We start from the raw sequence: 14,618 nt of genomic DNA, 5'->3' as shown, positions 1-14,618 counted from the left end.
TTCAAGCCATTCCATTTGTGGTATATTCCTGTTAGAGTGGCACTAGGTAACTGAAACAATGGGAAAAGGGCATTCTTTCACACTGTTGGTGAGATTACAATTTGGTACAAACTTTTTGGAGGATAATTTGGCAGTACTTGTCAAAATTTTAAATGGGCATTCCCTTTGATCCAGCTTTAACTTCCAGGAAAATATCTTACAGAAATACTCCTCCCACAAATGTGTAAGAATATATATACAAGGATGTTTCACTAAAGTACTATTTACAAGAGCAAAAAAAAAAAAAATGGAGACAAATTAAATGTACATCAACAAAGGAATAGTTAAATAAATTATAGACCATCCACGCTATGGTACACTAGTCAGCCATTAAGAAGATGAGGTAGATCCATACATACTGCCCTTGAGTCAATTCCAAATCATAGCAACACTACAGCACAGAGTAGAATAGTGACCATAATATATTACTGAGTGAGAAAAGTAAGTTGCAGAACAAAAAGGATGGTATAATCACATTTTAAAAACCATGTATCTACCACTCAGATGCTCCATCAATTGCTTATATGCAAGTTGAAGTTGAAGTTGAAGATTTTAAAACAAGTACATGAGAGCCAAAATACTACCTTGAGTATAAACCTGAATTTACAGACCATCTGAAAATAAATTTAATGCACTGAATAACAATGACCAAAGATCAGACAAGTTGTGGGATGACATCAAGGACATCATCCATGAAAAAAGCAAAGGGTCATTAAAAAGACAGGAGAGGAAGAAAAGACCAAAATGGATAGAGGAGACTCTGAAACTTGCTCTAGAACAGAGAGTAGCTAAAGTGAAAGGAAGGGATGATGAAGTCAAAGAGCTGAACAGAAGATTTCAAAAGGTGGCTCAAGAAGACATAGTAAAGTTCTATAATGAAACATGCAAAGACTTGGAGTTAGAAAATCAAAGGGGAAAACATACCTAGCGTTTCTCAAGCTGAAAGAACTGAAGAAAAAAATTCAAGCCTCAAGTTGCAATATTGTAGGATTCTATGTGCAAATTATTGAACAAAGAAGGAAGCATCAAAAGAAGATGGAAGGAATATAAAGAGTCACTGTACCAAAAAAAAAAAAAATGGTCAATGTTCAACCACTTCAAGAGGCAAAATATGATAAAGAACCAATGGTACTGAAGGATGAAGTCCAAGCTGCACTGAAGAACTGGTGAAAACCAAGGTTCTAGGAATTGACACAATACCCACCGAGATGTTTCAACAAATGGATGCAGTGCTGGAGGCACTCACTTGTTTATGCTAAGTAATTTGGAAGACAGCTACCTGACCAACCAACTGGAAGAGATCCATATTTGTGTCCATTCCAAGGAAAGGTGATTCAAGAGAATGTGGAAATTACCGAACAATATCATTAATATCACATGAAGTAAAATTTTGCTGAAAATAATTCAAATATGGTTGCAGCAGTCCATTGACAAGGAACTGCCATAAATTCAAGCTGGATTCAGAAGAGGGTGTGGAATGAGGGATATCACTGCTAATGTGAGATGTATCTTGGCTGAACGCAAAGAATACCAGAAAGATGTTTACCTGTGTTTCATTGACTATGCAAAGGCATTCAACTGTGTGGATCATAACAAATTCTGGATAACATTTCAAAGAATGGGAATTTCAGAACACTTACTTGTGCTCATGAGGAATCTGTACATAGAGCAAGGGGCAGCTGTTTGAACAGAACAAGGGGATGTTTGTTGTTGTTGTTATGTGCCGTCAAATCGGACCCAACTCATAGAGATCCCTCCTTGGGTTTCTGAGGCAGTATCACTACGGAAGTAGATTGCCCCATCTTCCTTCCAAGGAGTGGCTGGTGGGTTTGAACTACCAGCCTTCTGGTTAGCAGTCAGGTGCCTTAGGCACTACACTACCAGTGCTCCCCCAAGGGGTTATTATGTGGATTAAAATGAGGAAAAGTGTACATCAGGGTTGTATCCTTTCACCATACTTATTCAATCTGTATGCTGAGCAAATAATCGAGAAGCTGAACTATATGAAGAACGCAATATCAGGATTGGAGAAAGACTCATTAACAACCTGTGGTATGCAGCTGATAAAACCTTGCTTGCTGAAAGTGAAGAAGGCTTGAAGCACTTACTGACAAAGATCAAAAACTACAGCCTTCAGTTTGGATTACACATCAACACAGAGAAAACAAAAATCCTCACAATGGGACCAATAAGCAACATCATGATAAATGCAGAAAAACTTGATGTTGTCAAGGATTTCATTTTACTTGGACCGACAATCAAAACTCATGGAAGCAGCAGTCAAGAAATCAGATGCTGCACTGCACTGGTCAAATCTGCTGCAAAAGAACTCTTTAAAATGTAAGGGAGCAAAGATGTCACCTCAACCACTAAGGTGCGCCTAACCCAAGCCATGGTATTTTCAGTCGCCTCATATGCATATGAAAGCTGGACAATGAATAAAGAGGCAGAAGAATTGCTGCCTTTGAATTGTGGTGTTGGCAAAGAATACTGAATACAACATGGACTGCCAGAGGAACAAACAAATCTGTCCTGGAGAAGTGCAGCTGGAATGCTCCTTGGAATGGAGAATGGCCAGACTTCGTCTCACCTACTTTGGTCATGTTGTCACAAGGGACGATCCCCTGGAGAAGGATATCATGCTTGGTAAAGTGGAGGGTCAGCAAAAAAGGAGAGGACCCTCAACAAGATGGATTGCCACAGTGGCTGCAACGATGGGCTCAAGTACAGCAAGGACTCGACGGCACCTAACAACTAACAACAACAAGCCTTGACAAGAATCTAGCTCAACAGTTTAGTCTTTTTCATTTTCCTCATATAGAGATAATAAATTTTTAAGGAAAACATGCTACTCCAATTGGTTATCCCCATTGGATAGATACTCACCACATTCTGCTTTGTTGTTTCCTCTAGGGTCTGTATCACATACAACCTATTTCGACAGCGCATGCTGTATATATCTTCATAGCGAATATTACCATATTTCTGAAAGAAAAATCATTCCAGTGGATACTCACTCATAATAAACATCCACTTCTCTTATTATAGTTGAATTTCATCAGATTCAGTTCTCAGAGGCTCTGTTCTATTTCTAGCTATTTTCATGACTTGTTTGGTGATTATGCAAATTTCCATCACCCACATTTCAGCTTTTCTATATTTTCACTGGAGAGAATTTCATCTACTATGTCTGGACTAAGTACAAGAACATTGGTAAAATTCTTAGTCTCTAAGAAGCGGATAATTTTCACCTTTTCATATAGTGATAGATATTTTAAAGTGATCATTATTCATGAAAGCAAGCTAATATAGTTTAATTTAATGAAAAGTAAATTGAAGCAGAGGAGGTTATAAAACCTAGGAATAGTTCACAGAACTCAATTTTGAAGTGAAGTTGGATTTTAAATTCTATCTTGTACTATTATCTTACTTTTAATATATCATTAGAGATATAACTACAATGTCAATAATTTGAAATATGCTATGTATTTCTAAAGGAGGCCTGGTGGCACAGTGGTTAAGTGCTCAGCTGCTAGACAAAAAGGTCAATGGTTTGAACCTACCAGGAGGTCTGTGAGAGAAAGATGAGACAGTCTGTTTCTGTATAGCCTTGGAAACCCTATGGGGCAGTTCAACACTGTCCTACAGGGTTACTATGAGTTGGAATGGACTCTAGGGCAGTGGGTTTGGAGTGGGGTTTATGTATTTATAATACAAAAACTTACCTCATCTGACTCTCTAATCAAATCTGTAATGTCCACTTTAACATGACTGTTTTTTTCATCACTCATATTTGAACCTTGCTGAACATTTGAAGGCAATGGGCTATCTTTATTAGTGACATTGTCAAAGAACCTATCCAAAAGTGATATTAATACAATAATTAGTGGGACAAAATTTATTCAAACAGATAAAATTGCAGAAAATGTCCCCCCTCGTGACTCAGTGGTTAATTTAAACTGAAAGGATGAAGGGAAGTCTTACCGAGAAGTGAAATGTGAGGATGCATGGGAATTAGGAGAACATGGTAAAGGAGGATGGAATGGAGAAGACATCATTTCAGAAGGGCAGAGGGTGCACGAGGGAAGCAAAGTGGCTCAGAGTGCACCTAGCCAATGTGCCATAGCCCAGGAAGATGAAATATATAGGGCATGCAGAGGCATGGAAGGAGAAAAAAGTTAAGAAAAGTACATAGAAGCTTTATCAAAGAGAGTTTTGAATGTGAGAGTAGAGTTTGTATTTTATCTGGATATGATAAAATATGTTGTCCTGCTACAACAATAACTCATTCAAATATTAATTCATTTAACATATACATACACACACATTACACATGTGCTCCAATACAAAACTGTATTCATAAAAAAAGGTACTAGGAATATAAAGTCCAATCTGACTAATTGAAACCAGTTGGAAACCAGAATTTCCCCCACTGAGCATTTCACGTTATCAACTTCTCTTTGCCCCTGCAAATTAATTTTCTACAGAGACACTTCATAGCTCCAACTGGGACCATGAAAGTACCAGCATACCGATTCAACGCGATTAGTGTAACTGACAAATAATGTAGTGATTTTCTTCAAAATGATTTACATTTGTTGTATCATATTCTACTTGAAGACAGAGGACTTAGACTTTAGACCTAGCTCTTCCATTCAATTATCTTTGTGACTTTGGGCAAACTGTTTAAAATGTCTGGGGCTACTTCCTCATCTGTAAAATAAAGGACTTCAACAACATAATCTCTCAGTTCCCTTCCAGATTTCAATGCTATGGTTCTTACAGTACCTGTTTAAAGCTGTCACAGCTTCAGCATCATCTTTACATGTCAGCAATTTGTCTAAATTATAGTCAAGTATTGCCAATCCCAGTTGTAAAATGGCCTTTATTCCATCATAGAAGAAGCAGTCCACCACGTTCACTGCACTCTCAATAGGGAGCACACTAATAAAAAGTGTGAGAAACCATGAGAGAGAAATTGAGGAAAAGAATGTCATGTCAGTCATGTGTTCTGTCAGCTGAGGCAGATGATCCCTGATAAGTTCTTCAAAGACTGCCTGATCCACCAAGGCACCTGAAGAATACCAAAAGAAGTTGGAAAATGAACAACTTTCAAAAGGACTTGTTTACTATATTGCCTACTTCTGTTAGTATACTCGCCTCTCTCTTCCTGAAATGATGAACTTTTTTGGTGCCTTTTCTGCATTTCATACAGCTCTATAGCTGCTATTAGAGTGTCACGCATCAAGAGGCACTTGAAAAACTCAATTCATATTCATTTGAGAAACTAGTAAGTCTTTGTTGTGTGCAGAGGCCTGTACTAGGTGCTACGAGGGGTACACAAATTAATGACATGGTCTCATCTTTAAAGAGTTTAATATCTAGTACTACTTAAGATATACACACAAATAACTGTAACAAAAGAGAGAATACAATCAGTGACATAACTGAGATACTGAAGGCTTATGAGGAGAGACCATATATATAGGTTTTGAGGTAGGGGATCATAGATTTTTTTTTTATATTTGCTGACTGAAGAAAATATTACAAATTAACAAGCCAAGAACTTGATCCTACTTTCTGATCTTGCAAATATTTACATAATTCATATAAATGTGGAGTTTTTAAGCTGATTAATGCCTCTATCCCATAAAGAAACTATTAAAAATCCTCCAGGAGCTCCGGGAACTTCAGATCATCACTGTTTTAGCAACACAGGCATGGTAAATTTAAAACGTCAATTGTGTTAAAAAGAAAAAAAGATCAGGAATTTTACTTTAAAAAATATATTAAACAATCATTACAACCATATAATCAATAAAAAAGGAAGCCTAGTGGCACAATGGTTAAGCGCTCAGCTGCTAACCAAAAGGTTGGCAGTTCAAATCTACTCAGGGGCTCTGTGGGAGAAAGACCTGGCAATTTGCTTCCGTAAAGATTACAGCCTAGAAAACTTTATGGAGCACTTCTTCAAATGGGATTGGACATTAGATAAACAAGAGCCATAGGATTTGTTTAGAAAAGAAATACACGTATGTGTGTGAATGTGTGTGAGTACTCTTACCAATGATTCGACGATTAAAATAATCAGGTAACATTCGTTCACATACAGCAACTAGAAGCCAAAAAGCTTCTTCCTCTTTTGCATACAGAAGCAACACTGAAGTCAAAATGTTCATTGCCTAATATTCATGGAAAAAGTACAAAAAAGTAAATCTTAGGTCACAGATACATTTCTTTTTCAAATATAGTAATTTTCACTAGCAACAACAATTAAATGAGTGATAATGATGGAAACATGAGAACTCTGAGCCAGCTCAAAGCAAAACAAGGTGAAGTCAGATTACCATTAGCTAATCAGTTATTTTACACAGTACCATTCAAGGAGAATGAATCAGGGATAGCATGAATATAGAATACAATCAGCAAAATCCCTCAAATTTTGACTAATTTCAATGAGTAAAAAATCATAATTATCATAAATCTGAAAAAGAAAACACTTTTGTATTTTCAAGGACATACTAAAACTGGAAAAACAAATTTCATGTGTATTTCTCACTACCGACAGAATATCCTTTAGATATCAATCACTGTCAACTTATATGAAATCACATGAAATATCTAGAAAACGGAAATGCATACAGACCAAAGTTTATTAGTAGATACCAGAGACAGGTTTCAGGGGAAAATGGGGAGGTCATTCTGTAAGCGGGACTGAGTTTCTGTTGTTGTTGTTATGTGCCCTCGAGTCAGACTAGACTCATAGCGACCCCTCCTTGGGTTTCCAAGGCAGCATCACTACGGAAGTAGATTGCCCAATCTTCCTTCTGAGGAGTGGCCGGTGGGTTTGAACCGCCAGCCTTCTGGTTAGCAGTCAAGTGCCTTAGGCACTATGCTACCAGAGCTCCTTGAGTTTCTGTTAAGGGTGATGAAAACATTTGGAAATTAATAGTAGTGATGGTTGTACAACATGTGAACATAATTAATGGCACTATATTGTATGTGTAAAAATGGTTGAAATGGCAAATGTTTTGTTATATGAATTTTACCACAATAAAATTCAAAAACAGAAAATATAATTTAGATATACCTTTTCCTCTTCATTCCAGCTATGACCCTAACTTTCTCCTTCTAACCTACTTTGTATACACATGTCAGATCATTACTTTATATAACATTTGGCCATATCTCTAATTATAAAGGTAACAATCCTTATTTCATAGAATTTAGAAACAATGAAAAAGTATGAATAAAAACCTCATATATATTTATCTACCCAGAAACCATTGTTAACATGTTGATGTGTTTTTTTCTAAGTTTTTTCCTTGCCTTTTTTTTTTTTTTTAATTTTTTCTTTCTTTTTCTTGTTTTCTCCCCTTCTGAAATCTGGGTCCAGCTATATATAATATCTTGATTTTTTTTCACTTAGCACTATATTGTACATTTTCAATGCCATGAAATAGTCATCTAAAAGAATATTTTTAGGGGCTCTAAAATAATCTAATACATTGGGTACAATATAGCTTATCTAACCATTCTATTATTGTTGGCTATTTAAGTTGATTTCAATTTTTTACCATTATATACAAGACATTGCAATGAATATCTCTGTATATCAGTTTTCATCAAAGGTTTTTTTAAAAACTATTTTCTTTCATTGTGATTTGCGTGAGTTTACAGAGCAAACTGGTCTTCCATTCAACAATCCATACACATTGTTTTGTGACATTTACTACAATCCCACATGGAAAACCATTCTTTCCACTTCCTTCCTCCCTCACTATGTCTAACCTTCCCTCCCATCCCCTCCTACCCTCCCAGCTCTATCCCTGGGCAAATGTTGTCCTCTTGATCTCATATGCTTGATTGTTCTAATGAGTGCATACCCTTCTGATATTATTGTTCACCTTATAGGCCTGTCTTTCATTTGGCCTATTTGACAGTTGAGTCACTGGGGTTAAGTTCAGTTCCTAGCTTGAAGGTGTCTAAAGGCCATAGTCTCAGGGGTTCCACCAGTCTTCATCAGACTAGTAAGCCTGGTACTTTTTATGATTTTGAGTTGTGTTTCACATTTTTACATACTCTACCCAGGACCTCTTACTGTGGTCCCTTTCAGAGCAGTTAGCAGTGGTAGCCAAGTACCATCAAGTCCTCCTGGTCTCAGGGTCACAGAGGCTGGGGTTCACATGCTCCATATGTCCTCTGGACTAATTGTTTCCTTGTGCCTTTGATTTTCTTCATTTTTCTTTGCTCCAGATGGGGAAAGACCAATAGTTGCACCTTAGATGGCTACTCACAAGCTTTTAAGATCCCAGTCACTACTCACCACAGTAGGATGTAGAATATTGTCTTTGTGGACTAGGTTATGCCAACTGACCTTACCATCCTCTGAGACTATGGTCCTGAGCCTCCATACCAAGTGATTCATTCCCTCAAGCTGTTTGGTTTTGACCAAGATGTTTTCATAATTTTGTCCCCTGTATGTTCTACAACATTCATGGATATATTTGAAACATATATAAATACACAGATAAAGATAGCCTCTGTAAAACCTATATATATTTGTGGGAATAGTCCTATTCACCTTCCTACACCTGCTCAGACTGTCTATGTATCCACTCATAAATTATTGTTATTACCATTATTGCAGGATTGTGTATGTGATAGTATTCACCTTGTATACCTTTAATTCTTGTGTTCCTCCCTGTGTCTTCCACTGCCTAGATCATTTGTGTTGACCTCCCCCTAAATGTATATATTGCCTTCCCCCACCCAAGTTAATCCATGCCTAGCCTCTAGTTGGTGATTTTCCCTCCATTCCCCTCCCACCCCTGGTTATCTTCAAAGATCAATTCTTCCTGTGTATAAACCTTTTCTTAACTTTTTACAGTAGTGGTCTGATACAATAATTGTCCCTTTGTGATTGACTAATTTTACTGAGCATAATGTCATCTAGGTTCATCCATGTTATGAGATTTTTCAGATTCATTGTCTTTACTGTTGCATAGTATTCCATTGTGTGTATGTACCATAATTTGTTTAACCATTCATTTGTTGATGGGCACTTAGGTTGTATCTATCTTTTTGCTATTGTGAATAATGCTGTGATGAACATGGGTGTGCATATATTTGTTTGTCACAGCTCTTTTTTCTCTAGGATGTATACCTAGTAGTGGGATTGCTGGATCACATGTTATTTCTATTTCCAACTTCTTAAGGAAGTACCATATCACTTTCCACAGTGGTTGTACCATTTTATAATCCTACCAGCAGTGTATGAAGGCTTCAGTCTTTCCATACCCTCATCAGCATTTTTTTTAACTTTGCTATTAATACTGGGGTAAAGTGGTATCTCATTGTTGTTTTGATTTGCATCTCTCTGATGGCTAATGATCACAAGCATTTCTTCATGTGTTTCTTAGCCACTTGCATGTCTTCTTTGGTAAAGTGTCTGTTCATATCCTCTGCCCGTTTCTTAATTGGATTACTTTTCTTTTGTTGTTCTTGTTATTGAGGTGTTGAAGTTTTCTATAAATTTTAGAGATTAGTTCCTGTCTGATATATCATTACCAAATTTGCTTTTCCAAATCTGTAGGTTCTCTTTTGACTCTTTTGACAGTCTTTTGATGCACATAAATGTTTCATTTTTAGAAGGTCCCAGTCATCCAGTTTGTCTTCTACTTTTTGTGCACTTTTAGTTGTGCTTGATAGTCTATTTATGCCATCAATGGATGAATTTACTTCTGAGTTCTCAATTCTGTTCCGTTGGTCAATGTGTCTGTCACTGTACCAATACGAGGTTGTTTTGACTACTGTGGCTGTATAGTAGGTTTTGAGATCAGGGAGTGTGAGGCCACAATGTTGTTGTTCTTCTTTAGCAGTGTTTTACTTATCTGGGATCTCTTTCCTTTCCATATAAAGTAGGTAATTAGTTTTTCCACCTCTTTAAAAGAATGATGATGCAATCTGGATTGGAATTGCATTATATCTGTAGCTTGCTTTGGGTAGTATTGTCATTTTTACAGTGTCAAGGCTTACTTTCCATGAGCATAGTATATTCCTCTATTTTTGTAGGTCTTTTCTGGTTTCTTGTAGTAGTGTTTTGTAGTTTTCTGGGGTTTGTTGTTAGTTGCTGTCAAGTTGGCTCTGACTCATGACAACATGATATATAACAGAATGAAATGTTGCCTGGTCTGTGCCATCTTCATGATTTCTGGCATGTTTCAATCCATTGTTGTAGCTGTTGTGTCAATTCATTTCACTGAGGATTTCCCTCATTTTTGCAGACACTCTAATAAACAAGATGTCCTTTTGTAGCAATTGGTCTTTCCTGATGATGTGTTCAAAGTAAGCAAGTGGATGCCTCAACCATCCTCGTTTCTAAGAAGTATTCTAACAGTATTTTTTTCTAAGACTGATTTGTTTGTTCTTCTGGTAGTCCACAGTGTATTCAATATTCTTTACTAACACCACAATTCAAACACATCAATTCTTCTTCTGTCTTCCTTTTCCAATGTCCAGCTTTCACATGCATATGAAGCAACTGAAAAGATTATGGCTTGGAGGACTGGGCACACCTTAGTCATCAGAGTGACATGTTTGCTTTTTAAAACTTTAGGGAGGTCTTTTGCAGCAGATTTACTCAATGCAATACATCTTTTGATTTTCTGACTGCTGCTTTAATGGATACTGATTGTTGATCTAAATAGACTGAAACTGTTTATTAGTCCAGTTATGAGGATTTTTGTTTTCTTTACATTCAGCCATAATCTATACTGAAGGCCATAGTCTTTGACCTTCATTGGTAAGTGCTCCAATTAATTTTCATTTTTGGCAAGCAAGGTTGTGTCATCTGTATATTGCAAGTTGTTAATGAGTCTTTCTTGAATCCTGATGCTGAGCTTGTCTTCATATAGTCCAGCTTCACGGATTTATTGCTCGGCATACAAATTTAATAAATAAGGTGAACGGACCCAATTTTACCACACACTTTTTCCAATTTTAAACCACATATCACCTCTTTGTTCTGTTCAAATGACTGACTCTAGATCCATCTATAGGTTATGCTTGAGCACAATTAAGTGTTCTGGAATTTTCATTCTTTGTAATGTTATCCATAATTTCTTATGATCCACACAGTCAAATGCCTTCATGTAGTCAATAAAACACAGGTAAACATTTTCTAGTGTTCTCTGCTTTTGGCCAAGATCTATCTGACATCAGCAATGATAGCCCTCATTCCATGCCCCCTTTTGAATTTGGCATGGACTTCTGGCAGTTCCCTGTCTATGTACAGTTGCAGTTTTTAAAAATTATCATAGCAAGATTTTGCTAGCATGTGAGATATTGTATGATAATTTCTGCATTCCATTTGATCATCTTTCTTTGGAATGGGCACAAATATAGATCTCTCAAAGTTGGCTGGCTCAGTAGCTGTCTCCCTTCCCTCCTTTTTTTTTTTGGCATAGACAAGTAAGCACTTCCAGCATTGCATTCATTTGTTGAAGCCTCTCAATTGGTATTTCATCAACTTCTGGAGACTTGTTTTTCCACCAGTGACTTTAGGCCAGCTTGAATTTCCTCCTCCAGTACCAGCAGTTTTTGATCATATTCTACCTCCTGAAATGGTTGAACGTTGATCAATTCTTTTTGGCACAGTGACTCTATGTATTCCTTCCACCTTCTTTTAATACTTCCTGTATCATTCTTTCTTTCTTTCTTTTCGCCTATTGAATCATTCAGTAACACAAATTGAGGCTTGAATTTTCCCTTCAGTTCTTTCAACTTGAGAAATGCTAACCATGTTCTTCCCCTTTGGTTTTCTAGCCCCAGGTCTCTGCACATTTCATCTAATACTCTACCTTGTCTTCTCAAAATACCCTTTGAAATCTTTTGTTCAGCTTTTACTTCATGACTTTTTCCATTTGCTTTAGCTACTATGCACTTATGAACAAGTTTCAGAGTCTCTTCTAACATCCATTTTGGTCTTTTTCTTCCTTCTTGTCTTTTTGATAACCTTTCATATTCTTTATAAATTATGTCCTTGATATCTTTTTATAACTTCTCTTGTACTTGGTCATTAGTGTTTAATGGAACAAATTTATTCTTGAGATGGTCTCTAAATTCAGATGTGATTGTACTTTGGCTCTTGTGGACTTGTTTTGATTTTCTTCAGCTTCAACTTGAGCTTGCACATGAGTTATTAATGGTTTGTTCTATAGTTGGCCCCCAGCTTTGTCTTGACTGAATATATTGAGCTTCTTCATCAATTCTTTCCACAGATGTAGTCAATTTGATTCCTGTGTAATCAATCTGCAAGGTCCATGTGTGCAGTCATCAATTATGCTGTTGAGAAAAAAGTGTTTCTGACAAATAAATTGCAGAATTTTGCCTTGTGATCTCTGTGTCATTTCTACCATCAGAGCTATATTTTCCAATTATTGACCCTCTTCCTTTGTTTCCAACTTTTGCACTTCAACTACCAGTAATTATCAATGCATTTTGACTGCATGTTCTATCAATTTCAGAACACAGCAGCTATTTGATCAAAGGATATTATTTGTAAGAGGCTTTATGTTATTGCCAAATTCTCTTTCAAAAAGACTGTATCTATTTTTATTTCTGAGCAATAGTGTCTGAATGCCTGTTGCACTGTACTTTTGCCAATACTGAGAATTATAATAATTATAATCATCTTTGATGATCTAATAGGTGAATACAGTACCTCATTGCTTTGATTTCAGTTTCTTTGAGTTTTAACTTTTTTTTCAGGCTTTATTATGGATCTGTATTTTCTGTTTTGTAACTAATCTTTTCATGCCCATTGATTATTTTTATATTTTAATGATTTTCTCATCAATTTGTATAAGCTCTTTATATATTAATTATGTCAGTTCTTTTGTCATATTTGTTACAATGTTTGACCACATCACCTTTATCACTTTTCTGCTCAAGGAACCATTATGGGAGTAGACATCAGTAAAAATGGCAAGTATGGACCTCCAAAAAATAATGAGAACACTGGCAAACACTGTTTGCATTAACTTTTTCAGAATTCTGGAAATTAACCAAAATTTTACAGCAACCTGAGCAGCAACTGTTATTATTATTTTCAAAAGGCTCAATCTCAGTAAGAACAGTGAGCACTGTGACATTTTAATTTGACCTATTTCTATCTCCCCACCCCCAAGCTCTGCAGTGGTCTTGAAAACCAACACCAGTAAAACATGGTGAAAATTAGCTGCCTAGCAGCTATTGGATGAAACAGAATGAGATTGTTGTTGTTGTTGTTATGTGCCGTCGAGTCGGACCCGACTCATAGCGACCCCTTGGGTTTCTGAGGCAGTATCACTACGGAAGTAGATTTGCCCCATCTTCCTTGGCACTCCTTAAAAACTCTGTTATCAGAAAATTATCATTATTTAGCCTGTCCCTTGGCTCCCTGAAGACTTCACTTCCAAGACTATCTGTATTTGACCGGACTCAGAGCTCACCCAGTGCAAACAGTCTTTTCCCCAGGGGCATTTATTGAAAGCAATTAGAGGTAGCTGTTGGACATGACGGCTACCAGAGGCAGTGAGTAACAGTTGGGTAAATAGCTGCTAACAATGGAAACGCTGGGGAATGAGAGGTCCGTAGGGGGCTTTTAAAAAGCTCTGACATATTTCTAGGAATCTAGAAGGCTATGCACATCTGTATGACTTTATGTATGCTCACAGCTGTGTGGAGTATGAAGAAATAACAGAAAAGGCCCTATGTTCTCACTTCTGGCTAGCCTTGAATAGAAAAAAAAGAATAAATGAGGAAAATCAATTAAACTAGAAGTTGGTTCTTTGAAAAAAAATACATATAAATCATCAAAACTGAAATACCTTTAGCTAGACTGACCAGAAAAAGAGAAAGATAAAGGACTCAAATTATTGAAACCAGGAATGAAGGAGGTAACATTACTACTAACCATGGAGAAATAGCACAATGAACAATTATATGCTAACAATCACATAACCTAGATAAACGAACAAATTCCCATAAAAATACAAACTACTAAAATCAATTCAAGAAAGAACAGAAAAATCTGAATAGACTAAGAAGAAATAAAGAGATTGAATTAGTAACCAAAAATATTCCTAAAAAGAAAACCCTGGCTTCACTGGTAAAAGCTACCAAGCATTTAAAGAATTAACACCAATCTTTCACAAACTCTTTCAAAAAATTAAAAACAAAACAAAAAAATACCCAACTAATTCTATGAGGCTCTGATACCAAGGCCACACAAAGCCATCACAAGAAAACTACACACAAATATTTCATATGACTATAAATGTAAAAATCTTTAACAAAATGCTAGCAAACAGAGCCCAGTAACATACAAAAAGAATTACATTATACAATGAACAAGGGGGATTATACTGGGAATGCAGGGTTGGGTCAACATACAGAAAAATCAATGCAATTCCCTTATTAATAATGTTGTTGTTGTTGTTATGTGCTGTCCAGTCGGACCCGACTCACAGCAACCCCTCCTTGGGTTTCCGAGGCAGTATCACTACGGAAGTAGGATTGCCCAACCTTCCTTCTGA

The 14,618-nt window shown here is 36.6% G+C and overlaps 1 protein-coding gene across 1 annotated transcript in view; it reads right to left on the bottom strand.

Moving 5' to 3' along the window:
• TBC1D8B (TBC1 domain family member 8B) overlaps positions 1–14,618 on the bottom strand; it is a 122,637-nt gene that overhangs the window by 13,648 nt on the left and 94,371 nt on the right. Inside the window, exons 11-14 of the mRNA XM_007952407.2 lie at positions 6,104–6,221; positions 4,828–5,113; positions 3,765–3,894; positions 2,926–3,024 (exon numbers count right to left, since the gene is read on the bottom strand). Coding sequence (XP_007950598.1) covers positions 2,926–3,024; positions 3,765–3,894; positions 4,828–5,113; positions 6,104–6,221 — 633 coding nt within the window. The remainder of the gene's footprint in view (positions 1–2,925; positions 3,025–3,764; positions 3,895–4,827; positions 5,114–6,103; positions 6,222–14,618) is intronic.

The sequence above is a fragment of the Orycteropus afer genome, unplaced genomic scaffold (assembly GCF_000298275.1).
Source record: "Orycteropus afer afer isolate SDZICR_OR568_19922 unplaced genomic scaffold, OryAfe1.0 scaffold00336, whole genome shotgun sequence".
NCBI lineage: Eukaryota > Metazoa > Chordata > Mammalia > Tubulidentata > Orycteropodidae > Orycteropus > Orycteropus afer.
This window is presented reverse-complemented; position numbering and strand designations above follow the sequence as displayed.